Source organism: Lynx canadensis, chromosome B3, assembly GCF_007474595.2.
Source record: "Lynx canadensis isolate LIC74 chromosome B3, mLynCan4.pri.v2, whole genome shotgun sequence".
Classification (NCBI taxonomy): Eukaryota; Metazoa; Chordata; class Mammalia; order Carnivora; family Felidae; genus Lynx; species Lynx canadensis.
The window spans coordinates 30,869,902-30,890,208 of NC_044308.2; the positions used below are offsets into that span (position 1 = coordinate 30,869,902).

A 20,307-nucleotide genomic window follows, 5' to 3' on the forward strand; every position below is an offset into this window, starting at 1 on the left:
ATGCATATATATCACATTTATATCACACATATATCATGTATATTTATCCATTCATCTATCAATGTACACTTACGTTGCTTCCATATCTTAGCTATTGTAAGATTGTGTTTTATTATTTTTTTATTTTTTTTAATGTTTATTTATTTTTGAGACAAAGACAGAGCATGAATGGGGGGAGGATCAGAGAGAGAGGGAGACACAGAATCCGAAGCAGGCTCCAGGCTCTGAGCTGTCAGCACAGAGCCCGATGCAGGGCTCGAACTCACGGACCATGAGATCATGACCTGAGCTGAAGTCAGACACTTAACCGACGGAGCCACCCAGGTGCCCCTTGGCTATTGTAAATAGTGCTGCAATAAACACATGGGTGCATATATCTTTTCAAATTAGTGTTTCCATTTTCTTTGGGTAAATAACCAGTAGTGGAATAAGGGGATCATATGATATCTCTATTTTTAAATCTTTGAGGAACCTCCACTCCACAATGGCTGCACCAATTTACATTCCCAAGAATGGTGGTGCATGAGGGTTCCTTTTTCTCCACATCCTCACCAACCCTTGTTATCTCTTGCTTTTTGATACAGCCGTTCTGTTGTGAGGCGGTATCTCATTGTGGTTTTGATTTACACTTCCCCAATGATTCATGATGTTAAATATCTTTAATTTTTTTTTTATTTTAGAGAAAAAGAGTGCACAAGTGGGGGAGAGGGGCAGCAAGAGAGAGAGGGAGAGAGAGAATTGTAAACAGGCTGTACGTTCAGCACAGATCCCGACATGGGACTTAATCCCAAGACCCCAGGATCATGACCTGAGCTGAAATCAAGAGTGGGGTGCTCAATTGACTGAGACCTGAATATCTTTTCATGGGTCTGTTGTTATCTGTATGTCTTCTTTGGAAAAATGTTTATTCAGGTCCCCTCCCTGTTTTTTTTTTTTTAATTTTTTAACGTTTATTTATTACTGAGAGACAGAGAGACACAAAGCATGAGCAGGAGAGGGGTAGAGAGAGGGAGAGACACAGAATCTGAAGCAGGCCCCAGTCTCCGAGCTGTCAGCACAGAGCCGGATGCGGAGCTCGAACTCACAAACTGTGAGATCATGACCTGAGCTGAAGTCGGTGGCCCAACCAACTGAGCCACCCAGGTGCCCCACCTCCCCACCTCCCTGTTTTTAAAAATTTAACTGGTTTTGCTTGTTTTTGTTTGTGTTTTTTTGGTTTTAAGTTGTAGAAGGTTTGTATATATTTTAGACATTAACTCCTTTTTAGATATATCATTGACAAATATCTTCTCCCATTCAGTAACTTGCCTTTTTGTTTTGTTAATGGTTTCCTTCACTGTGCAAGGTTTTCATTTTAGTCCCAATAGTTTATTTGTGCTTTTGTTTCCCTTGCCTGAGGAAACACATCTAGAAAAATGTTGCTAAGACCAATGTTTTGTTGCTACGACACTCTTCCGAGAGTTTTATGGTTTTAGGTCTCACATTTAGGTACTTATTTTATTTTTGTGTATGGTGTGAGAAAGCGGTCCAGTTTTCCCAGCACCTCTTAAAGAAACTGTCCTTTCTCTGTTGTATATTCTTACCATCTTTGTAAGAGATTAACTGGCCATAGAATTGTGGATTTCTTTCTGGGCTCTTTATTCTGTTTCATTGATGTTTGTGTCCATTTTTGTGCCAGCACCATACCTCTTTGATTATTATAGCTTTGTAGTATATCTTACAATCTGGAATTGTGATACCTCTCACTTTGTTCTTTCTCAGGACTGCATTGGCTATTCAAGGCCTTTTGTGGTTCTATACAAATGTTAGAAGTATTTGTTCTAGCTCTGTGAAAAGTGCTATTGGTATTTTTCTAGGGATTACACTGAATCTGTAGATTGCTTTGGGTAGTATGGACACTTTAACTGTATTTGACTAATGTCTTTCCAATACATGAGCATGGACTATTTCCTACTTGTGTCATCCTCCATTTCTTTCATCAGTGTTTTATGGTTTTCGGAGTATGGGTCTTTCCTCTCCTGGGTTAAGTTCATTCCCAGGTCTTTTATTCTTTTTGGTGCAATCATAAATTGTTTCCTTAATTTCTCTTTCTGCTACTTCACTATTGGCGTATAGAAATGCAACCGATGTCTGTATATTAATTTTGTATCCTACAACTTTACTGAATGCATTTATTCTAATAGTTTTTTGATGGAGTCTTTAGGGTTTCCTATGTATAGCATCATGCCCTCTGCAGGCAGGTTTGGTGACCTCCTGGGTGACATCCAGGTGGGAAAAGGCCTTGATTCACAAAACTCCAACAGCTCCTGGGCCCACTGGGACACAAGAGAGATTTGGCAGCAGAGGGGGGATGGTCTTGGAACTTGTGACCTGGAAGGAAACAGAGACTCAGGTGTAGTCCTACTTTAGGCTCCCCACCTACAGAAGAGCCAACAGGCCCCATGAGGTGCCCCAGGAGCCCAGGACCTAGACAAAGATGACAGCCAACACCAAGATGCCAGAGAGGGTCAGCAAGAAGGTCACCATATACGGGTTGACTACAGTCGGTGACATGTTCTTCTGTCCTTCATTCATACCCGAGGGGCCCCTGCCCCCCAAGGTTCTACCCCAGCCCCTCAAAGACCAGCCTGATATATGCACATACCCTCAGCCAGTCTCCACTCTCCATGTACCCACAACTTCTGACTAAAAGGGCCGGGGCAGGCCAGGGTATAAGAGGGTACCCTGGGAAATACTCCCCCGACTGTTAGGATATCTAAAACTTCCCCATTAGGGTTTGTCCTAGGGAGGGAGGATTATGCAGCCCTGTTCTCTTGAGTCACCTCCATTACCATAGGAGTCCTTGTAGGTGACCTGGGAGCAAAGCAGTGGGATGGACAGGGACAGAGCCTGAGGGTGAGCTGAGCCCCTCCCCTCTTTGGGCTTTGTTTTCTGGCCCTCTACAAAACAGGCTGTGTCAAGCCTCATGTGAGGCCTTGCGTGAAGATATAGTTCAGACAGTACACACCCTCGGTGGGGGCACAAGAGGAGAACCCTCATGCCTGGCATGACCTCTTTGGAGGTGATAGATAAACCTGCAACATGGAAGGAGAAAGGGTCCACCCGGGGAGGTGAGTCAGCCAGATGGCCGTCAGGCTGGACGGTCACCACCAGGGTCAGCAGGATGGTGGAGGGGTCTGGCCTGGGCTGGGAATACCCGCTCCCCCATACAGATGAGTGAGTCTTTCCTAAGCAGGTCTTTCCTGTGGGCAGGATGGGGCTTCAGGATCACTTCCCAGGGCCCATGACGAGCAGCACACAGACAATTCTCGCAGCAACCCTAGTGCCACGCATCTTATTCCAGATGAATAAGAGGTTCAGAGAGACGGACATGCAATCTGGCCTCAATCACTCCGCCTGTCACCACCTCTGGACTCCATTCCTGCCAACAACCGGATGCTCATCAAGTACCTGTGAAACAGGTGCTATTATCCCCATATAACATCTGAAGAAAGGGAGGCTTACGAGTTAAGTGACTTGTCTAAAGTCACAAAGTGTGGGGCGCCTGGGTGGCTCAGTCGGTTAAGGCGTCCAACTTCAGCCCAGGTCATGATCTCACGGTCTTTGAGTTCGAGCCCCACGTCGGGCTCTGTGCTGACAGCTCAGAGCCTGGAGCCTGCTTCAGATTCTGTGTCTCCCTCTCTCTCTGTCCCTCCTCCACTCATGCTCTGTCTCTATCAAAAAATGAATAAACGTTAAAAAAAAAAGTCACAAAGTAACAGGGCTGGGCTCAAACCCCAGCTGTGTGAATGACTCCAGAGCCTGCATTCTTGACCACCACATCCCCATGGCAGGGGCTTTACTAGGACCTAAACGTGGAAGGTAGGAATACTGCTTCTTCCTTCTGCCCACCCAGAGGACAGAGCATGCAGCCCCAGGTATTGGGAGATGGCAGTGGGGAAACCAGCTGACCAAGGCTCTCTTGGGCCAGTGGTTGCCCAGGCCCTGAAGATCAGGGAGGAGTGCTGAGGCTCACCTCCCTCCCACCCCTGACACTCACTGGGAACCTCAAGATGAAACCTGTAACTCAGGGAGCCGGGAGGCAGGCAGGAATGGACACCTCACCTCCAATGAACCTTAAGTGGTGGAGGCAGGGACAGAGCTCTTGCCTGACCTTCCTCCCCTGTCTCCTGCTCCTGCAAGGTGCCCTGCATGGGAGAAGTGGTAGCTGCCCACTAGGCCATTGCTCAGATGGGGAAGGGTCTCTGGGAGCCACTGGAGCTAGGTCCCAGAAGGAGAGCATGACCTCTGGGTACCTCAAGCTAGCCCTAGGCCTACCAGGGTGGCCATGTCTCTTGTAAGGGCCTGGCAGACAACAGACATAATGTCTGAGTAGCTCTATAAGTTTCCTATTGAGGACAGTCAAGGGAATAGGCAAGACTGTTGCATTCAGCTGAGAGCCTGGTAGGCAAAGGAGAGGCCAGAAGCAGACAAAGGCCAGGTGGGCCCACACCTGGCCTTGGAGGAACAGCAGGGTGGGGAAAGAGGGGGTGTCACTCACCAGTCACAGTGAGAGAGCTCAGGCCCATGGCTGGTTGTTCAGCACCGTCAGCACCTGGGGACCATTCACCAGGCCTGGCTCTGCACTTGGGCTTCCGCCTGGAAGCACAGGGGCCCTGACACTGGCCTGAGGTAGGGAGGGTGGTAGGGGAGGCTCCTGTGGCCATATGCAGGAACCCACACATGACAAGGCGTCATGCCCAAAAGAGGCCACAGGGGCCAAGAACTTAAGCAGATGTCCTGGGACATCTTGTCCATTTAAGTCAGACCCTACCCCCACCCTCAGAATACAGCCTGCTTGAACCTCTACAAATAGATGCAGTGGGGAAGGGGCCAAGCCCAGCCTAGCACATCTGGCAATGCTGTGTTGAATCTGCCAAGATGAGTCATACAAGACAGAGGTAGCCGCAGGTCTGGTCCAGGGCCCAGGAGCTACAGGCTGAGTGTCCCTCCAGGGGCTGGAAGATGGCAGGGCAATGGCTTGAGGCTCCAGGGGGAAACTTCAGTGGCCAAAGCCTGTCTTGGTGTGGCAGCCATGGGGGTGGCAATGCCCCGGGATCCTCCAGGGCTGGGAGAGGAGAATGCCCAGGGTCTGGGGGCCTGAGGACCTTTAGTGAGACAGACTCAAAGTCCTGGGCTTCTGGATCAAGACACAGAAAAAAGCACTCTGCCCAAGGCCAGGTTGTGGACCTGGGGGATGCCTTGTCTGGTCTAAGCCACTCAAGCTACTGCCCAGATGCCATCTGTGCTCAAATGGAAGAAGAGGTGGCAGTGAAGGCAGAGCCCCAGCCCCCTATTCCCTCCTACCCTTTCCAGATATAAATGAAGGTGAAGTCTTCGCTGGACATGCCCACCCATCTTCTCTGTTGGCTGCAGAGGGGTGAGAAAGCTGTATCTGAGTAAGGAAGAGCCAAGGTCCCACTCTGCCCCTCACTGCAGGGTAAACCTTGGACAATTCCTCTTTTTTTTTTTTTTTTTTGGAGCCATGTGATTCACAGGGGAAGGGTCAGGTTCAGAGGTCCCACCCAGGAGCCCAGATGACAGCTTATGGAGATACCCTGTCCTCTCGATCTGTGATCTGCTCCCATCCCCTAAGCCTCTAGGAACAACACCCTCCCAACACCAGGGCTGTGGAAGGTGCAGGGACAGCACCTGCTTTTGGGTTGCTCAGCAGATTCAGCCTTCATCATGGGCAGAGCGTTGATCTCAGGACCACCAAGGTGATGGGCAGCTTCTTGGGCTCCAGGTGCTCCAGGTACACCCTACAGGGCACAAAACTAGAAGGGTGTTAGGCCACCTTGTGCCAAGACCCAAGGCCTGTTTGGCTGTGGTGCCCCTGACAACCCCTGCTAGGCCAGCCTTCCCCTCTGTCTCACAGGGATGTCAGTACCGCCTTGGAAGTCAAATTGAGCAAGGGTAACCATAGCTCCCAGCCAGCCCCAGACCAAAGGAAGCAGGGCATTGAGCTGTCCTGGAAGGAGAGGCCACGGCAGATGAGAGCCTGGCCCTGTGGGAATTACAGCTATCTGGGTCCTACTCTCCACTCTTAAATGTTACCCCCTAATATCCAACCCCTAACATGAACTCCCACCAAAATCTCTGAAGTGAGGGGGTGTAGGGGTGGGGATGTCCTTTCAGGTAAAAGTTTTTGTGTGCAGGGAAGGTTTGAGCTGGGCCTCAGGGCTGTCAGAGGGGTAGGTAACAGGTCTGCCAAGGAATCCAGGAGGCACAAAGGTGTGGTGGGCATGTTCTAGAAGATAGTGAGCATCCTTTCATTCACCACTGGGGCTGAGTGAGGCCAGGCCCACGAGCTGGCACATGTTGGCTACCACAGGGCACGGATATGAGCTAGTGGGCACAAAGTACCCCTAGGCCTCCACCCGACTCTGCACCCAGACCGACCTCTCGCTGCAGGGAGCGGACATGAACAGGGCACAGCTAGTGGGTATCAGCAGCAATGGAGGCCCAGGTCTCTCCCTAGCCTGGAAGGGGCTTGAGAGGCAGACAGGGCAGGGCCCTAACCCCAGGCTTAGAGCCTCATCCAGCCTCATGGAGCCAAGAAGACTTACTAGAAACAGACTCTTTTAGGAAGCTGGGTGTGAGGACAGCATGTGCCTGAGCTAGAGAAGGCTGGTAAGAGGGAGGCCTCTAAGCTTAGCACCCACTAGGCATGACCACCCACAGAAGGGCTGGGGCCATGGGGGGGGGCTTCCACCTCTCTGCCTCAGTTGGCCCTCTTTGTTGAGGAAAGCAGAGATAACCACATCTCACAAGGATCCCAGGGCAAAACAAAGCTGTCAGTCCCACAGGGAGGTGGAGGAGACATTCTAGGGAAAGAAAGACCAGGGGCAGTGTTGTGTGCTTGGGGCAGGGTAGGAGACATGGAGAAAACTGCTTTCTTTGAGGGCCAAGGAAAAAGGAGAGAGGAGCAAGCAGAGAGGAGCTCAAAGACATTGTGCCACAGCCCCTCTCCCACCCATCTCCAAACCATCCCTTCTTGGTCAACAATTCAGATGGTACTATTCTCCTTACTGTCAGTGGAACTTCCCAGCTGAGCTGGTGAACACAGACAGAGCCTGGATTCATCAGGAGCGGTGCATAGATGATGTGCACGGAAGTGGAGAGGAGCATGGGAGCCCTGGCAGGCAAGCCTGGGGCTTCAGACATGGTACCTGCCCTGGCCATGGCAGGCTATACTGGAACCTGCCAGATGTGGCCTCCAACCCAAAGGTATCCGGTTTCCAGGCCAGGACTGGAGCCAGACTCCTCTCCAGGGGCAAGGGACACAGTGGGATAGGACATAGGCCACCCAGACATCACTGGGACTTTGGGTCTGCTGGCCAGCTGGAAAAACAAACCTGGACGGGCTCTACTTGAAGGCAGGGCTGGGACTGGCTGATTCAGATCACCTCTGCGAGGGGGGCAGTCCCATCCTCTGGGGCAGACTTCTGAGCTGGGGTGGAGAAGAGAGGACCTGTAGCCCACGCCCCCCAACAGATCCCAAAGCCCCTCCCACCCAAGTGGGCACCATATAAAGGGGTGCAGAAACCCTCCCAGCTGGCTGTGGGTTCCTGAGGTGGTCTCTCCATGACCAGTGGCTGAATTGGATAGCAACCCAGCAGCCAAGGTAGGAGAGCTGACAGGAACATGGCGGGAGTTGTGAGTGCTGGTTGCTTAGGACTGAGCCCCTCTGCCCAGGTGGCCTCAGAGACACTCCCACTACCCAGCTCAGCCCAGAGAGCCAAGGCCTGGTGCCAAGTAGCTTCTCTGGTTGAGAAGAATGTGCTGGGGGTCATTAAACCTCTGCCCAGAGGCTTGAATATCCAGGCTGTGGAAGGACCATCAGTCAGAAAGGGGCCTGTGGTTCTGAGGCCTTTGTGTGGGTCTCGCAGCAGTCAGGAGCCTCGGTGGACAAAGAGCCCCTGATGTGTGAGGAGGAAGGGGGCCTGGACTGTGTCGGGTCCATGGCACCAGACCCCCGAGAGGTCCCTGGGATGGAGCCCAGCACGAAAGTGTTACAGAAGCCGTGGGTACCTCCTCTGCAAGGGTGGGCCCAGCTGGAGGTTTAGGGTCTACATGGCAGGGGCCACATGGGAAAAGGGCTACCTGCTGGGACTACGTGGAAAGCAAGTCTGGTGTACAGAGCATGGCATCAGCTGAGCCAGGAGAGGCCTCCTCACCAGTCCTGAGGAAAGCTGGGAGACCAGGCTGCCAGGAGGGGGATCTAAGCTAACTCCAGATGCAACAGCATTCACAGGTCCAGAAGGTGGCTCCAAGCTGACAACTGGAAAGGACCAGGCTACCAGAAGCTGGGGTCCTAGGATGCCCCTGAGTTGCAAGGCAGTGTTGGGGAAGTGCCAGGCAGATCTGGCAAGGACCAGTCCTTCAGTTGGACACCCTTGCCACCTGCTGACTTGGTGATGCCAAGGGTGGTAGGTTGGTAGTGGACAGGGCTGGGAACACCTAGTGTGTCCTCAGGGCCAGCAGGTGGCAAGTGGAGGGGCGGCAGTGAAGGCTGGAGAGGGCAACCCTGGCTCTCTCACACCAGGGACAGAGGAGGCAGGCAGGGCCCAAGTCTGTCAGGGGACCCAGGCCTCTCTGAGTAGGGGCTTTCTTCAGGATCTCTTGCCCACTCAGAGTGGATGCAAGCAAGCCCAAACCCAAGGACACTTCAATGGAAGGGCAGAGGCTGACAGAGCCTCTAGCTTCTGTGCTGAGCTGAAGCTTTGGCTCTTCTGACAGGATGCTTGGGTCTGGGAGGTTTATAGGGTCTGAGAAGCAGTTGCCAAGCTTGGAGTCCCAGGCTCTAAACTAGAGGCAGGAGTGGAGCGTTCTCTGGCCCCATCACCCCCATCTGAGAAGAGGTCTACAGAGGATTTGATCTGGTGGCTAGTGGAGAAAGAAGCAAGGGACCCCCTGCCAGTCATAGTAATCATAGGAGGGGCCTCTCAAGGTTCTTCCAAGGGAGCCAGCACCCTCTTCCCAGGGGCCCAGGCTTTCACTGCCTCAAGAAGACACAGAGCCTGGGAGTTGGGTCCCTCTGGGACAGAGGCAGGGGGTTTGGGATGGGAGTGTTAAATGGGATGGATCGCTCTACAGATGTAGACACCTCCGAGGGGCAGCAGCTAGAACACCCAGGGTCAGGGTCCCCATGGAGGCAACAATGTCCCTGAAGAGCCCACCTCCCTGCCAGCCTCAGTCCAGGGGCTTGTCTTGCTAGAGATAGGAGGGGGTCTGCAGGATCTTCCCCTGACTTGGGGCACTAGGCTGGGCTGGGGGCTGAAGGAACTGCCTGGGAAGAGGTCTGGAGTGCAGAGATCAGCCTGCAGCAGGGCTTGGTGCTCACTGGCTGGGATGTCCCTGTAGCCTTCCTCAGCTGCGGCTGGGCCTGAAGGGGCAGCGGGCCGGGCTAGGGGGTAGCCCATGGGCTGGAGACACTACTCTAGGAGGGGGACTGTGGGGTCAGAAGAGGCACATTCAGGCAGGAGGGTTGGGCCTTGCTCCATCTCCCCTGTGGGGGTTTAGGGAGACCCAGCCCTTTCACCGCAACCCCTTTAGTGAGAACAAGGCAGAGCAGGAAGCACCTGATTACCAAGGAGGGGGGGGATTCTTCATAATCCCCTTGTCAGGCATAGCTCTGCTCTCTTCCTTCCAAAACACCGGCTCCGAGACAAAGCTGCCCCATCACTTACCTTGAAGGTGGCAAAGCTAGCGGGTTGGGCTCCTCAGCCTTTTGTACTGGGTTAGAGCCCCAAGTGGGGCAGCCAGGAGGCAGGGCCTCACTCAAGCTGGAGGCTCACCTGAGTGCCATCTTCCTTTTATTAACTGAGGCCAGAGACGCACCTAGCGTCTTGCCTAGTGAGGCCACCCGAGTCAGAGAGAAGCCTAACCAAACAGGCCTGGGCTCAGCCATTGGGGCAAAGCAGAGCCAGGAGGGATCCTGTAGCCGGGCTCAGGAAAGACTCACCAACACTAGGACTGACACTGGCAGGTCTGACCAGCCCTAGTAGACCAGCCTCCGGTCTAGATGGAGTGAGACACCACCACAGCAGCCCCGAGGACGCACCTCTGCAGGAAGAGCCCAGCAGAGGCAGGGTCTCTGGAGGGTGTGCTGGGTGTCCCCACACCAGCTCACGTGTGAAGGATGAAGTACACCTTGGTGGGCATGTCCTTGGTGCTGGGGTGTGTGGTGACTAGCATTTCTCACCGGGTGGTGTGCTATAGACGAACAACCACCAGGACCCACAAGGGGACGGGCTTTCCCTGAGCAAGGAAGTGGCTGCCCAGTGGGTGTGACAAGGACCCACATGGCCAGAGCAAGCCAGCACAGTGGTGCCAGAGAGCCTTGGCACCTTCTGGGCTGGGAACAGGGAGAACTGCTAAGGACTAGGCACCTGATGATGGCCTATTAAACCTGTGGACGCCCCGCCAAACACACAGCCAGGCCCCAGGTCCAAAAACAACCCAATTGCTTTTAATGTTTAATGGCCTGCCTCCAGGGCCCACAGCCTTATGACAAACCTTAGCCAGGCCAAGGGCTCAGCCTGCCAGCCTCTGGCTCAGGTTAGCACTCTGCAAGGAGGTAACTCATAGCAGGCATGACGGATGGGGCTCTAGCTTGGGAGGGCCAGGGGCCCCAGTCCATATCTTCAGAGACCTCCCAGGACTGAGCTGTCATTCAGCCTGTCTCTTCTAGTCCCTGAGTCCCTGCAGCTGCATGACTTCTAGCAAACACAACTTCTTGGGAAAACACACAAAGATGACAGCCCCAGGCTGTATCCCTGCACCCCCTGTAGTGCAGGAGGGAAGAAGCAGGCTTCCCCAGAGTGCTCCAGGCTGGGGGGTCAGGGCCCAACACCAAGTGAGGGGGTATAGCCCCAGGCTTTCCTGAGGATGACTCTAGAAAGTGTAAGTCATACACACTGTACAATAACCAAGTCTCATGACACACAAAGACTTTCTAGAAGAAGGTTCTGCTTGCCTTAGCCTCCTACTCCAGGCCCCGGCTGGGATTTAGGCCCCAGTCCTGGGGGGGGAGCAGAGAGCAAACCCTAATGGGTGTGTGTCAGGCATCACCCCACAACAACCCTGTGAGGTAGGCTGCGTTGTCCTATCTTACAAATGGAGAACTGGGAGCTCAAGGAAGGAAGTGACTTGCCTGGTTACACAGCAAGGAACACAGGAGCCAGGATTCAAGCCCAAGTCTGTTGAGCTCCAAAGCCCACACATTTTCTCTAAGGAAAAAAACAGGAAGTAGTTCTTTCTAATGAAGGCCCTCAAGTTAAAAGCAGGGTCTCCAGCCCAGTGGGGGCAGCAAGAGCTGGAGAAGCTCCAAGGGTGTATCCACTGATCGCCCTGGGCCGCTGGCCTACCAGATAAGGGTACAGAGTGACCCCCACACAGCAGCTGTCCAAACAGCAACCAGTGCTACAGGTGATGGCTCTGGCCACCCAACACCTGTGGGTGGGGCACGGGCCGATCCGGCCCTGAGGCCTTGTGGCCCCAAGTGGGCAGTGCTAGGCCATTGAGCCAGGCAGTTTCCAGCAGGTTGCGGAAGCGAGCCCTTAGTGTGGGGCCAGGTGGGCTGGCGCTGGTGGCAGGGGTAGGTGAGGCACCGCGGGACCCTTCCCCAGCATTTGCCTCTGCTTTCTCCGGGCCAGGCGTTGGTGGCTTCCTCCCCGGCTTCCTGGCCTTGGGGGCAGGTGACTTCCAGGCCAGGGTTGGGCTTTCTGGCTCATCTCTGGCCATGGTGGGTTCTGAGGAGGGTACAGATCCAGCCTCAGTGTCCAAGTCACCTGGAAAATGAACACACAGTCAGGCTGCAGACCCCAACACCCTTAGGTCCCATCTCCTGGCCTCCCAGCCACCTAAACCAGTGGTTCCGCTCTGCTCGGGCCTGGGTGGCCCCAGCAGGGTCACAGACATCATGACCCTTCCCCACACGTGCTGGAGGCCAGACCACCAAACCAAAGGGTGTGATTCTCCCCTGGTGATACCAGAGCTCTGTCTGATGAGGGTACTGCTCAGGAGAAGTGTCTGGTGCAAGAACAAAAGGAAAGGGGCCAACAGGCCAGGAACCCCTGGCCTGTACAGGCAGGGAAACTAAGGTATGAGAGAGGGCCCTACTATACATCAGCACCATCATCTTTCCATCATACCACCCCAGAGCTTGGAGTGGAGGAAGCAGCAGAGGGGACAGAAGGGGGGGGCTTCTGACCAAGAACACACCTACTAGTAAGGGAGGCTGTCAGGGTAACACTAAGGACATCCACAGAAGGGTGAACCCCCCCAAGGATCGGGGGAGGACCCACAGCCCAGGGAGGGAGTGGGGACTGGGATGCCAAATCCAGCCAGCGGCAGGAAGCTGGGTCCCAGTCAACTCTGCGCTATGCCCCAGATTCCAGCAGGCTCAGTCAGAGCAGGAAGGGACTATGAAGTGCCTAGGCCCCATTGCCCAGCAAGCTGTCCAGGAAATATGGCCCTGTCCTCTCTAGGCCTAACAGCCCAATTGTACAGAAACAAGACGGTCTTTGCACCCACTAGGGCAAATGTCCCAACTGTTTAAGTGCTCAGGGGACAGCAATGCTTGTCACCCAGAGCCCAAGCTCCACATTTGTGCCTCATTGCCTCAGGGTCTTCTCCACCCTGACCTGAAACTTGGACAAGGTAAGGGCCCAGGCCAAGGTTGCCATCATGGCAAGGGGACAAGAAACAGTTCCTGTGGAGACACAGCCCAGACACAGGCTTGGTGGCAGGGATGGCGGAGCAGCAAGGGAAGAAAGACTACCGAGAGGGTCACAGGCCTCAGGCCTCAATATGCCACATGCAGGAGAGGCCATGATGGACACCGCCTGGCACCATCACCAAAGTCCTGGCCGAAGAAGTGAGTGTACACACCATGAAACACCACAGCAGCTCCCGAGAGCGGGGCCAAGCTACCCACACCAATGCACATGATGCTCCAGGACACAAAAAGAGTGAGCTGAAGAACAATATGCACACGGCATCATTTAGTAGGGGAAAAGCAAACCACAAAACACTGCTCCGACTTATGGGTGCACTACCCATAAATACGCGGGAGGACTGAAACACTACACATTCAAAAGGCAACAGTGTTTTGGAGGGGATGGGGGATTCCTGCCCACTTTCGGGGATGAGGTGCCATTCACTGAGATGGAGAAGGCGGGGGGCAGAGGACTTAGGGGGAAGCTCAGGAGCGTGGGTCTGGGAGGAGTTAAGGGTCAGACAGACATCAGGTGCAACAGGCCAACATGCATTCAGTTCTTTGCGGCCCAAGCCCAGAAGGGAAGCCGGGTGGGACACAGACACAGTGGGGAAAGACGTCAGATAGAGAACACAGCCTGGTCAGAGCCCTAGAACCCAAAGGAGAAGCCTGCACCAAAGCCAGAGAAGGCACAGCAGAGGAGGAGGAGGAGGGAATCTGGGAAGGTGCTGCACCGGGGAAGGCCGAGAAAGTTTCCATAGGGACAGAGCGGTTGGCATGCTCAGAGGCTTACAGAGGAGGCTGTGAAGGCTCTCGGTGCTGGGGCGAGGGGGGGGTGGGAGTGGGGGGTCCACAGAGCCTACCCTGGATGGCCAGCCCCCTCCCCAGCATGAGTTCTTGGGCCTCCCTGCCCTTTCCAAGGTCCAGGCATCCCTCAGCCCCTAGCCGTGACCATTCACACAGCCCACACACCTGTCACTCGCTCACACAGCTCCGGTGGCTACTGGGGCTGCCCCATGCTCACCCAGCTGGCGGCGCACACAGTCACGCCACTGCAGGCCCAGCAGGTCAGGGTAGATGTCGGGCAGCTGGCGCAGCGCCAGCAGCTTGAGCATGCGCGAGGTACAGCCATGCAGGGCCCGCTCGCGCAGCGCCCGCTCCTCTGACAGCGTGGTGGGCCGCAGCTCCACACGGTGCTCCTGCAACACATGGTCCACGGAAGCGGGGGGCAACCGTGGGAAGAGCCGCTCCTTCACCAGGTGGATGGGCACGAAGATGGCACCGGCCCGCACCACGTGGGGGAAGGGGCACTGCTGGGTGCACACGAAGCTCTGCAGCTGTGACAGCAGCTTGCCCAGCAGCCCCTGCACGCCCTGGCAGTCCTGCCATGCTGCCCGGCCCCAAGGCCCGGCCATCTCGAGCCACTCGCGCAGCTTCTCGGGTGGGGAATGGGCCACCGAGCCCGAGATGGCATCGCACAGGGACGCATGCAGTCCTGTAAAGTGTTGCTCTGGGGAGTCCGCCGTGGCGGGGGTAGAAGCCGGAGTCGGGGCCTGGGCCTGGGCCGGCGATGGAGCCGGAGCAGGGGCTGGGGTCGGGGACGTCATGGCTACAGCTGGAGGACTGGGCAGCGCCAGGTTGAAGCAGGCCACGGGCAAGGGCTGGCTGAGAATCTGTAGACCAAGGGGCACAGATGTGGGCGTGGGTACAGGCTGGGCAGACGCAGGGGCCGGGGTAGGCGCAGATGGGACCACGGCTGCAGGCAAGGGTGCCGGCCGGAGGATCTTGAATTTTCGGAACATGAAGGCCACGGAGCTATGGAAGTTGGTCCTAGGGGTGGCCTCTGTAGTCGCTGGCGCCCCGGGTGCCTCTGGGACTACCTTTTCCAGGTCAGGCAGATCCGAGACCGTGTTTCCCACACCGGGGGCATCCAGGGCCGGGGGCTTGGCATGCGCTGCAGGACTAGGAACCCTGACTGGAGCCTCTGCCATGGGCTTCTTCACACTTAAGTCCAGTGCCACCTCCTCTCGAAGCGAGCATCGTGCCTTCGAAGGGGTCTCCCGGGCTGGCAGGGGCTCCCCACAGCCTTTGGCAGGGCTCTCCCTGGGGGCAGGGGCTGAGTCAGGCTCGGCCGCGTCCTCAGGTGCCTGCACATCCAGATAGTCACGGTAGGGGGCCAGGCTGAAGACATTGTCAATAACAGGCATGGGTGGAGAGCTGGGTGGCAGCGTACCCTGATTCTGTGGAAGAGACTGGCGCTCCTGGGCACAGGCTGGGAGTGCCGGCGGGGTGCGAGGGCCCGGACTATCTTCGATGACAATAGGCGCTCCAGGGTGTTCATCAAGCTGGGGCTGGAGCTGCTCTTTCCTGCAGCTGGGCAGCCACATCTTCTCCTCCGCTTCCCGCACCAGCTTCTCTGCAGGCCTTCCGGGCTCTGGGCATGGCTGGCTGGCAGGGAGAGGCTGGCATCCTCGCTGGAAGGCACCGGGCTGTGGCACAGCCTGCACACTGTTTTGGGAAGGTGGCGTCCCTCCGAGCCCTGGGGATGCCCCATAGAGAGAGAGGTCATCCCGGGCATAAGGAAAGCCCAGTGTCTGGGGAGCAAAGTCCAGCGGGCACCGGGGAGCAAGAGGCGGCTCCAGCTTGAGGCCTGGTGAGGGTGCTGGGAGCGGGGCAGAGGGGTAGGAAAAAGTGTCCAGGCCCACTGGGGGCATATAGGGTGTCTGGGCTGCCTGCTGCCTCAGGTAGGGGCTGCTCAGCCCACCAGCTGGGTACCCAGTCCCTTTGTGGGCTCCCAGAGGCTGCAGTGGGAGCACTGAGCTGTAGCTGCCCTGCTTGTCTGGGTGGCGACAGGCTGGTGGGCAAGGCAGGGCCTGCGGAGGGTGAGGGTGAGGGAGCGGGTAGTGGGTGGGCACCGTATCCTGGCAGGCTGGCCCCAAGGGTTGGGCCAGCTGGGTCCAAGGACTTGGGGGTCCCTCAGACAATGCCTGCTTGGGGTCCCCAGAGTAAGGACCCGCATACTTGGAGGCTAGGAAGCCTGTGCTGTGGATGGTCCGATACTTCTCCAGGAATGCCTGACACGGGGAGAAGCCCACGGAGTTTTTGCCGGATCCCCCAGCCGGCACCCCGCGCAAGAAGGTGCCATCCAGAGACTGGCTCTTGCCAGGAGTTGGGGTCAGTGAACAAGGCGGGTCAGCCGGGGGTAACAGGGGTCCAGTCACCATTGTCCAATCAACATCCAGTGGCCTCTTCACCGCCCCTTCGCCCAGGCAAGTCGAGAGCCCGTAACACAGAGGGCTGCGGTAGACAGGTTTGGGGGCCGCCAACGGTGGGCCTGGGTAGGAATGAGACTGGGGACCGAAGGGCAGGAGCTCAACGGGGCCAGAGTCCTGCACCTTCTCAGAGCTTTCTGCTGGCGGGCGGTAGAGCAGGCAGCTGGTCAATAGGTTGTCTGTCCGAAGAGGGGGTCCTGCCACACTGGTAGGGTACAAGGGTGGGTATGGGGTCCAGGATGCCAACCGCTCAGACCCTGCCTTGGGAGCACCCCCCATAGGGCAGGAAAAGTAGGCACCCTTGTAGCTGCAGGGGTCCTGGTTACCAGCAGAGGGGGGCAGGCTGTGCCCGGGTCCGGAGTCTGCCTCTAGGCGGGGGAGCTTGCCATATACCACAGGCCCCAGGGTCCCCAATGGCCGCTTCTCCGCCATCACTGTGAAGGCTTCAAGCCCTCAGAGGCCCCAGCTACTCAACTGCTGACCTGGGGGAGAGAGAGAGAAAGAGAGAAAGGGAGGGGCTGTCAGAACGGGTTCCAGACAAGCAACGGAGGACTGCTGCTCTCACTGGCTTGTTGCCACACCTAAGAACTTGGCACTTAGTAGATGCTCGATAAAGACTATGAATGAATGAACGCATGAGTCATACAACACAGAGATTTCCAATGTATACTCCCCACCCCCATCCCAGGAGCCTCCTTCTGTTCAGCTTCTCTCCACATGACTCCCAAGACCCCTTTCTTGGGGTTTCAGACTTTACAGAGCACAGTCTGAGGATCAGCTCACTTGGCTACCCCCGTTCCCCATATTGGGATGAAACGCATTCATCCCAACGTCACTGATAAAGGAGATGGGACAAGAGGTAGGTAGGCTTCCTACCTCCCACTATAGCTCTCACTGCAGATGCTATAGGGTTCTCAAGGTGCCCACTGCAGCCAAGATGCGGAATTGGACATTGTCTGTGAATTCAGACTTCCTGAGACACTCTTCAGCTCTCACTCTCTGACCTACCAGTCTTATCAAAAATGTCAGAGCTAAGCCTGGAACCCAGGTCCCTCAGCCCAGAGTGACACAGACACTGGGCCTGGTTTCACAGGGTAGGGCTATTCCCCCAGGAGAGGCAGTGGGGTGCACAGCTTTGTACAGGCCCTGCCCCCAGCTGGAGAGCCAAGACTGTCCAGTAGATGGTGCTGTGACACCAGCAGGAAGGTCCCAAAAGTGTCCAGAAGGACAGCCTTGTGTGCATCCCAGCCCCTAAGCTGCAGTTGGGGATTCCAAGGCACATGAGGGCAGCACAGCACCAGGGACAAGCAGGTAGGGAGGTGGGAGGGTGTGACTGTCCAGGGAAGGAGTCCCCAGGGGCCACAGAGTGCTAGCTGGCAACCACCCCCACTGTACCGATAGAAAAACTGAATGCCAGAACAAGACTAAAGTCCTGAAGCAAGGCCAAGCAAGGATTGGGAGCCGGGCCCAGAGAGGTCAAGCATCAAGGCAGCACGTACGCAGTGATCTGTGAAGGGTCATCTAAGGTCAGTCTTCTAAGGCCACATTGCCCTGCCTCTACCTCTCCTAGTACCCTGGTCTCCGAAACACTCAGGTGGCTTAGAAACGATGAATCAGCTCACTCTTGTTATGATTAGGCCATGGTTCAGGTGCCACAGGTTTCTATCACTAACAAGCCAAGCCAGCCCTCTCTCCCAGCCCTCTCCTCCCTTCTGGCTAGTGGCCAATGACAGCCACAGGCCCAGAGTGAGACCAGCACATTTTGGGGGCAAGAAAAGCCAAGGGTAGTGTGAGGGCCAATGCTCACTCCTATCCTAGCTTAATTGCACCAAGGAAGCCGGGCAGGACTCTCACAAAGTTGGCTCATCTCCTGGCCAGAATCCCAACACCTCCGGCCAGCCTAGGAGACAGGAAGGGGCGTCAGGGCAACGGTACTGAGAGCAATTCCCTATAACAGAGATCTGCATCCCAGAGAGAAAACCCCAACCAGCTGCACGGCAACCTTACAAGGAGTTGTACCGTGTTGGGGGTGTTAAGCCTCCGTTCCCCGCCCAAGGATAGCTCTGGATTAATTAAGTGCTGGCTCTGGTCTCACCACCCCCACATGCCCCTTGGAGCCTGCTGCACACCCACCCCAATCCCAGGAGTCCTTCTCTCCTGGGCTCTGCCCATTGCGTGCCCTTTGCCCTGGAGATTTCCTGAGACAGCCTCCCCTCTACCCTGGGACTCAGCCAATAGAGGCAAAGCCCCCCGGGGACCCTCGGGAGTCTTTAGGGGAGAGATGAGGGTTCTGAGGAGTCAGTGGAGGACTATGAAGGGTATGGGGCTGACCTGACCTCCTGCCAGTAGAAGGCCCCTCCCCACTCAAGACAGTAGCCAAAATGTAGGTGCCTTCTTCCCTGACACACACACACACACACACACACACACACACACACACACACACACACATACTGAGGAGGCAAGTGATTGTTTGGAGAAGGGCAGGACCACAAGGAGCAGGGTCACATCATCTTTTGGGCCACCAAGCTGTCTGCTGACTGAGGTTAGAGTTGGGCTGGGAGGATCAACCTCAGCCACGGCCTAGGGCAGGGACAAGGAAAAGGCCCCCCCCCCCCCCCCGACCAAGCATCAGAGGAAGCAAACAGAATCTGGAGCGCAATTCCCTCTTCCATCTCCTAGCTGCTCTCCGGAAGGCCCGTGGACGGTGGGAAAGACCAGAAATAAGACAGCGATCCTGCGTGGCTATGACCAGCGTCTGGCCTCCCCTAGAGGGCTGAACCAGGCCCTTCCCGGGGTTCTCACACCTCCCCCAGCTGAGACTCTGGGCCCTGCTGACGTGAACAAATGAACCTGGGGCGGCCCAGGCTCCAGGGGAGGGGGAAGGGTCGCAGGATCAGCCTCCACCACCTTTCTTCTACCTGCCCCGCCCATAACCGTGGTGCCAGGGGCCCTCGGCCAACCTGGCTTTGGGACTGCCGCCGCGCCTGACCCCGCGGCTTCCGCGTGTCCCCATGCTCTGCCCGTTGGCGCTGGGGCGCACGTGCACCCCAGCAGGCTGTTACACAGGCCGCAGCCACGCATGCAAACCCGTGCTTGCAAGTACGTGCACGGCCCACATCTGCACACACGCCCCTTCAGAACTGCGTTCTCCCCTCGCTGGGGCCCGGCACACGTGTGCACCCCAAGAAGGCCCGTGCACCCATGCCCACGGACCTACACCCAAAGACTGGCGGGAGGTCAGGCGCAGGGGGCGGCCTGGCCGCAGAGTTCGGGCAGCCACCGCCTCGGGGCGATCCCGCCAGCCTGGGCTGCGGCCAGAGGGTGAGTCAAGCCGTAGCGAGGAAACCGCAGGGCCGTCCCGTCCCAGCAGGGCGCGTCCAGGGCTCTACGGCGCCTCCGCGCCCGCCGCCCCCCAGGCCCAGCCCCCCGCCGCCCCCTCATCTCCGCCCCGGCAGTCCACGTGAGCGGGGCCCCGAGGGAGGCCCGAGGGCTCCTGCCAGAGCTGCTCCTCACCGGCCCCTCGCCGGATCTGGCGCCAGAGCCCTGCCAGAGCTGCGGGGCGCTCCCGGGCCCCGGGAGCCTCGAAGTTCGGGGAAAGTCGGAGCAGCCGCCCGCCCCCTGCCCCTCAGCCCGCCAGCCCCGGGCCGGCTGCAGCCCGGAGCCGCCGCACCTCTGCCCAGGCCTGGGGCGCTCCATGCGCCGGCCGGCCGGTAGGGGCGCCCTAGGGCAGCGCCACCCGCCCCTTCCCCACGCGCTGCCCGCAAACTCGGCCCAACTTTCCGCGCCGGAGCGGGCGAGCTCGTACCTGCAGGGCGCCAGGCTTCCCGCCGCTGCTGCCCGGGGCCGCGACCGCATCGTCCAGCGCCGCGGAGGCCGCGGGTCCTTGTCGGGCCAGGCCCTGAGCGGGAAGTCGCGGTGAGCACCGAGCTCGGAGCCACCCTCCTCGCGGCCGTTCGCGCCGCCGCTGGGCGCCGTCTGCGGTCCCGGGCGGGGCGGGCTGGGGGCGGAGCGGGGGCGGGGCGGCCCGCGTGGTGGAGGCTGAGCCCGGCAGCGCTTCTGGGAGCCCACGTTCCCCTGGGCCCGGGGTGCGGAGGGCCTCGGGCGGCCAGCCCTACCCGGCCCCGGCCTCGCGTGCCGTGCACCGTCTGTATCCACCGCACTCCGCGAACCGCTGCCCAGCGCGCCCAGCACACACCTTCATGCAGTCACTCCGTGAGATCATTCATTCATTGCCACTTTCTAGCTACGTGGCCTCGTGCATGCCACTTG

The 20,307-nt window shown here is 57.2% G+C and overlaps 1 protein-coding gene and 1 long non-coding RNA gene across 3 annotated transcripts; both read right to left on the reverse strand.

Moving 5' to 3' along the window:
• Nucleotides 1-2,205: 2,205 nt before the first annotated feature.
• LOC115515660 lies at nt 2,206-3,542 on the reverse strand. Its single transcript, XR_003969360.1, has 2 exons — nt 3,505-3,542; nt 2,206-2,370 (listed from the first exon to the last, which is right to left on the reverse strand). It is a non-coding gene; the product is annotated as an uncharacterized LOC115515660 (long non-coding RNA).
• Nucleotides 3,543-10,491: 6,949 nt separating this feature from the next.
• CB3H15orf39 (chromosome B3 C15orf39 homolog) lies at nt 10,492-20,007 on the reverse strand. Of its 2 annotated transcripts, none has more exons than XM_030317666.1 (3): nt 19,844-20,007; nt 13,788-16,517; nt 10,492-11,834 (listed from the first exon to the last, which is right to left on the reverse strand). In XM_030317666.1, exons 2-3 carry the CDS (start codon nt 16,465-16,467, stop codon nt 11,467-11,469), a joined length of 3,048 nt encoding a protein of 1,015 aa, XP_030173526.1. In that variant the 5' UTR covers nt 16,468-16,517; nt 19,844-20,007; the 3' UTR covers nt 10,492-11,466. The 2 variants fall into 2 exon arrangements, with proteins under 2 accessions (XP_030173526.1, XP_030173527.1); XM_030317667.1 differs by having other exon boundaries at nt 11,753-11,834; nt 13,736-16,517.
• Between the last annotated feature and the right edge of the window lie 300 nt (nt 20,008-20,307).

What these genes read in the sequence shown, in the direction of transcription:
- CB3H15orf39 (XM_030317666.1), bottom strand. Translation starts at nt 16,467, where the DNA reads ATGGCGGAGAAGCGGCCATTGGGGACCCTGGGGCCTGTGGTATATGGC. An exon ending in CTGTGTGCGCCGCCAGCTGG is followed by an intron (nt 11,835 to 13,787) that starts GTGAGCATGGGG and finishes TTCATTTTCCAG; the next exon opens with GTGACTTGGACACTGAGGCT.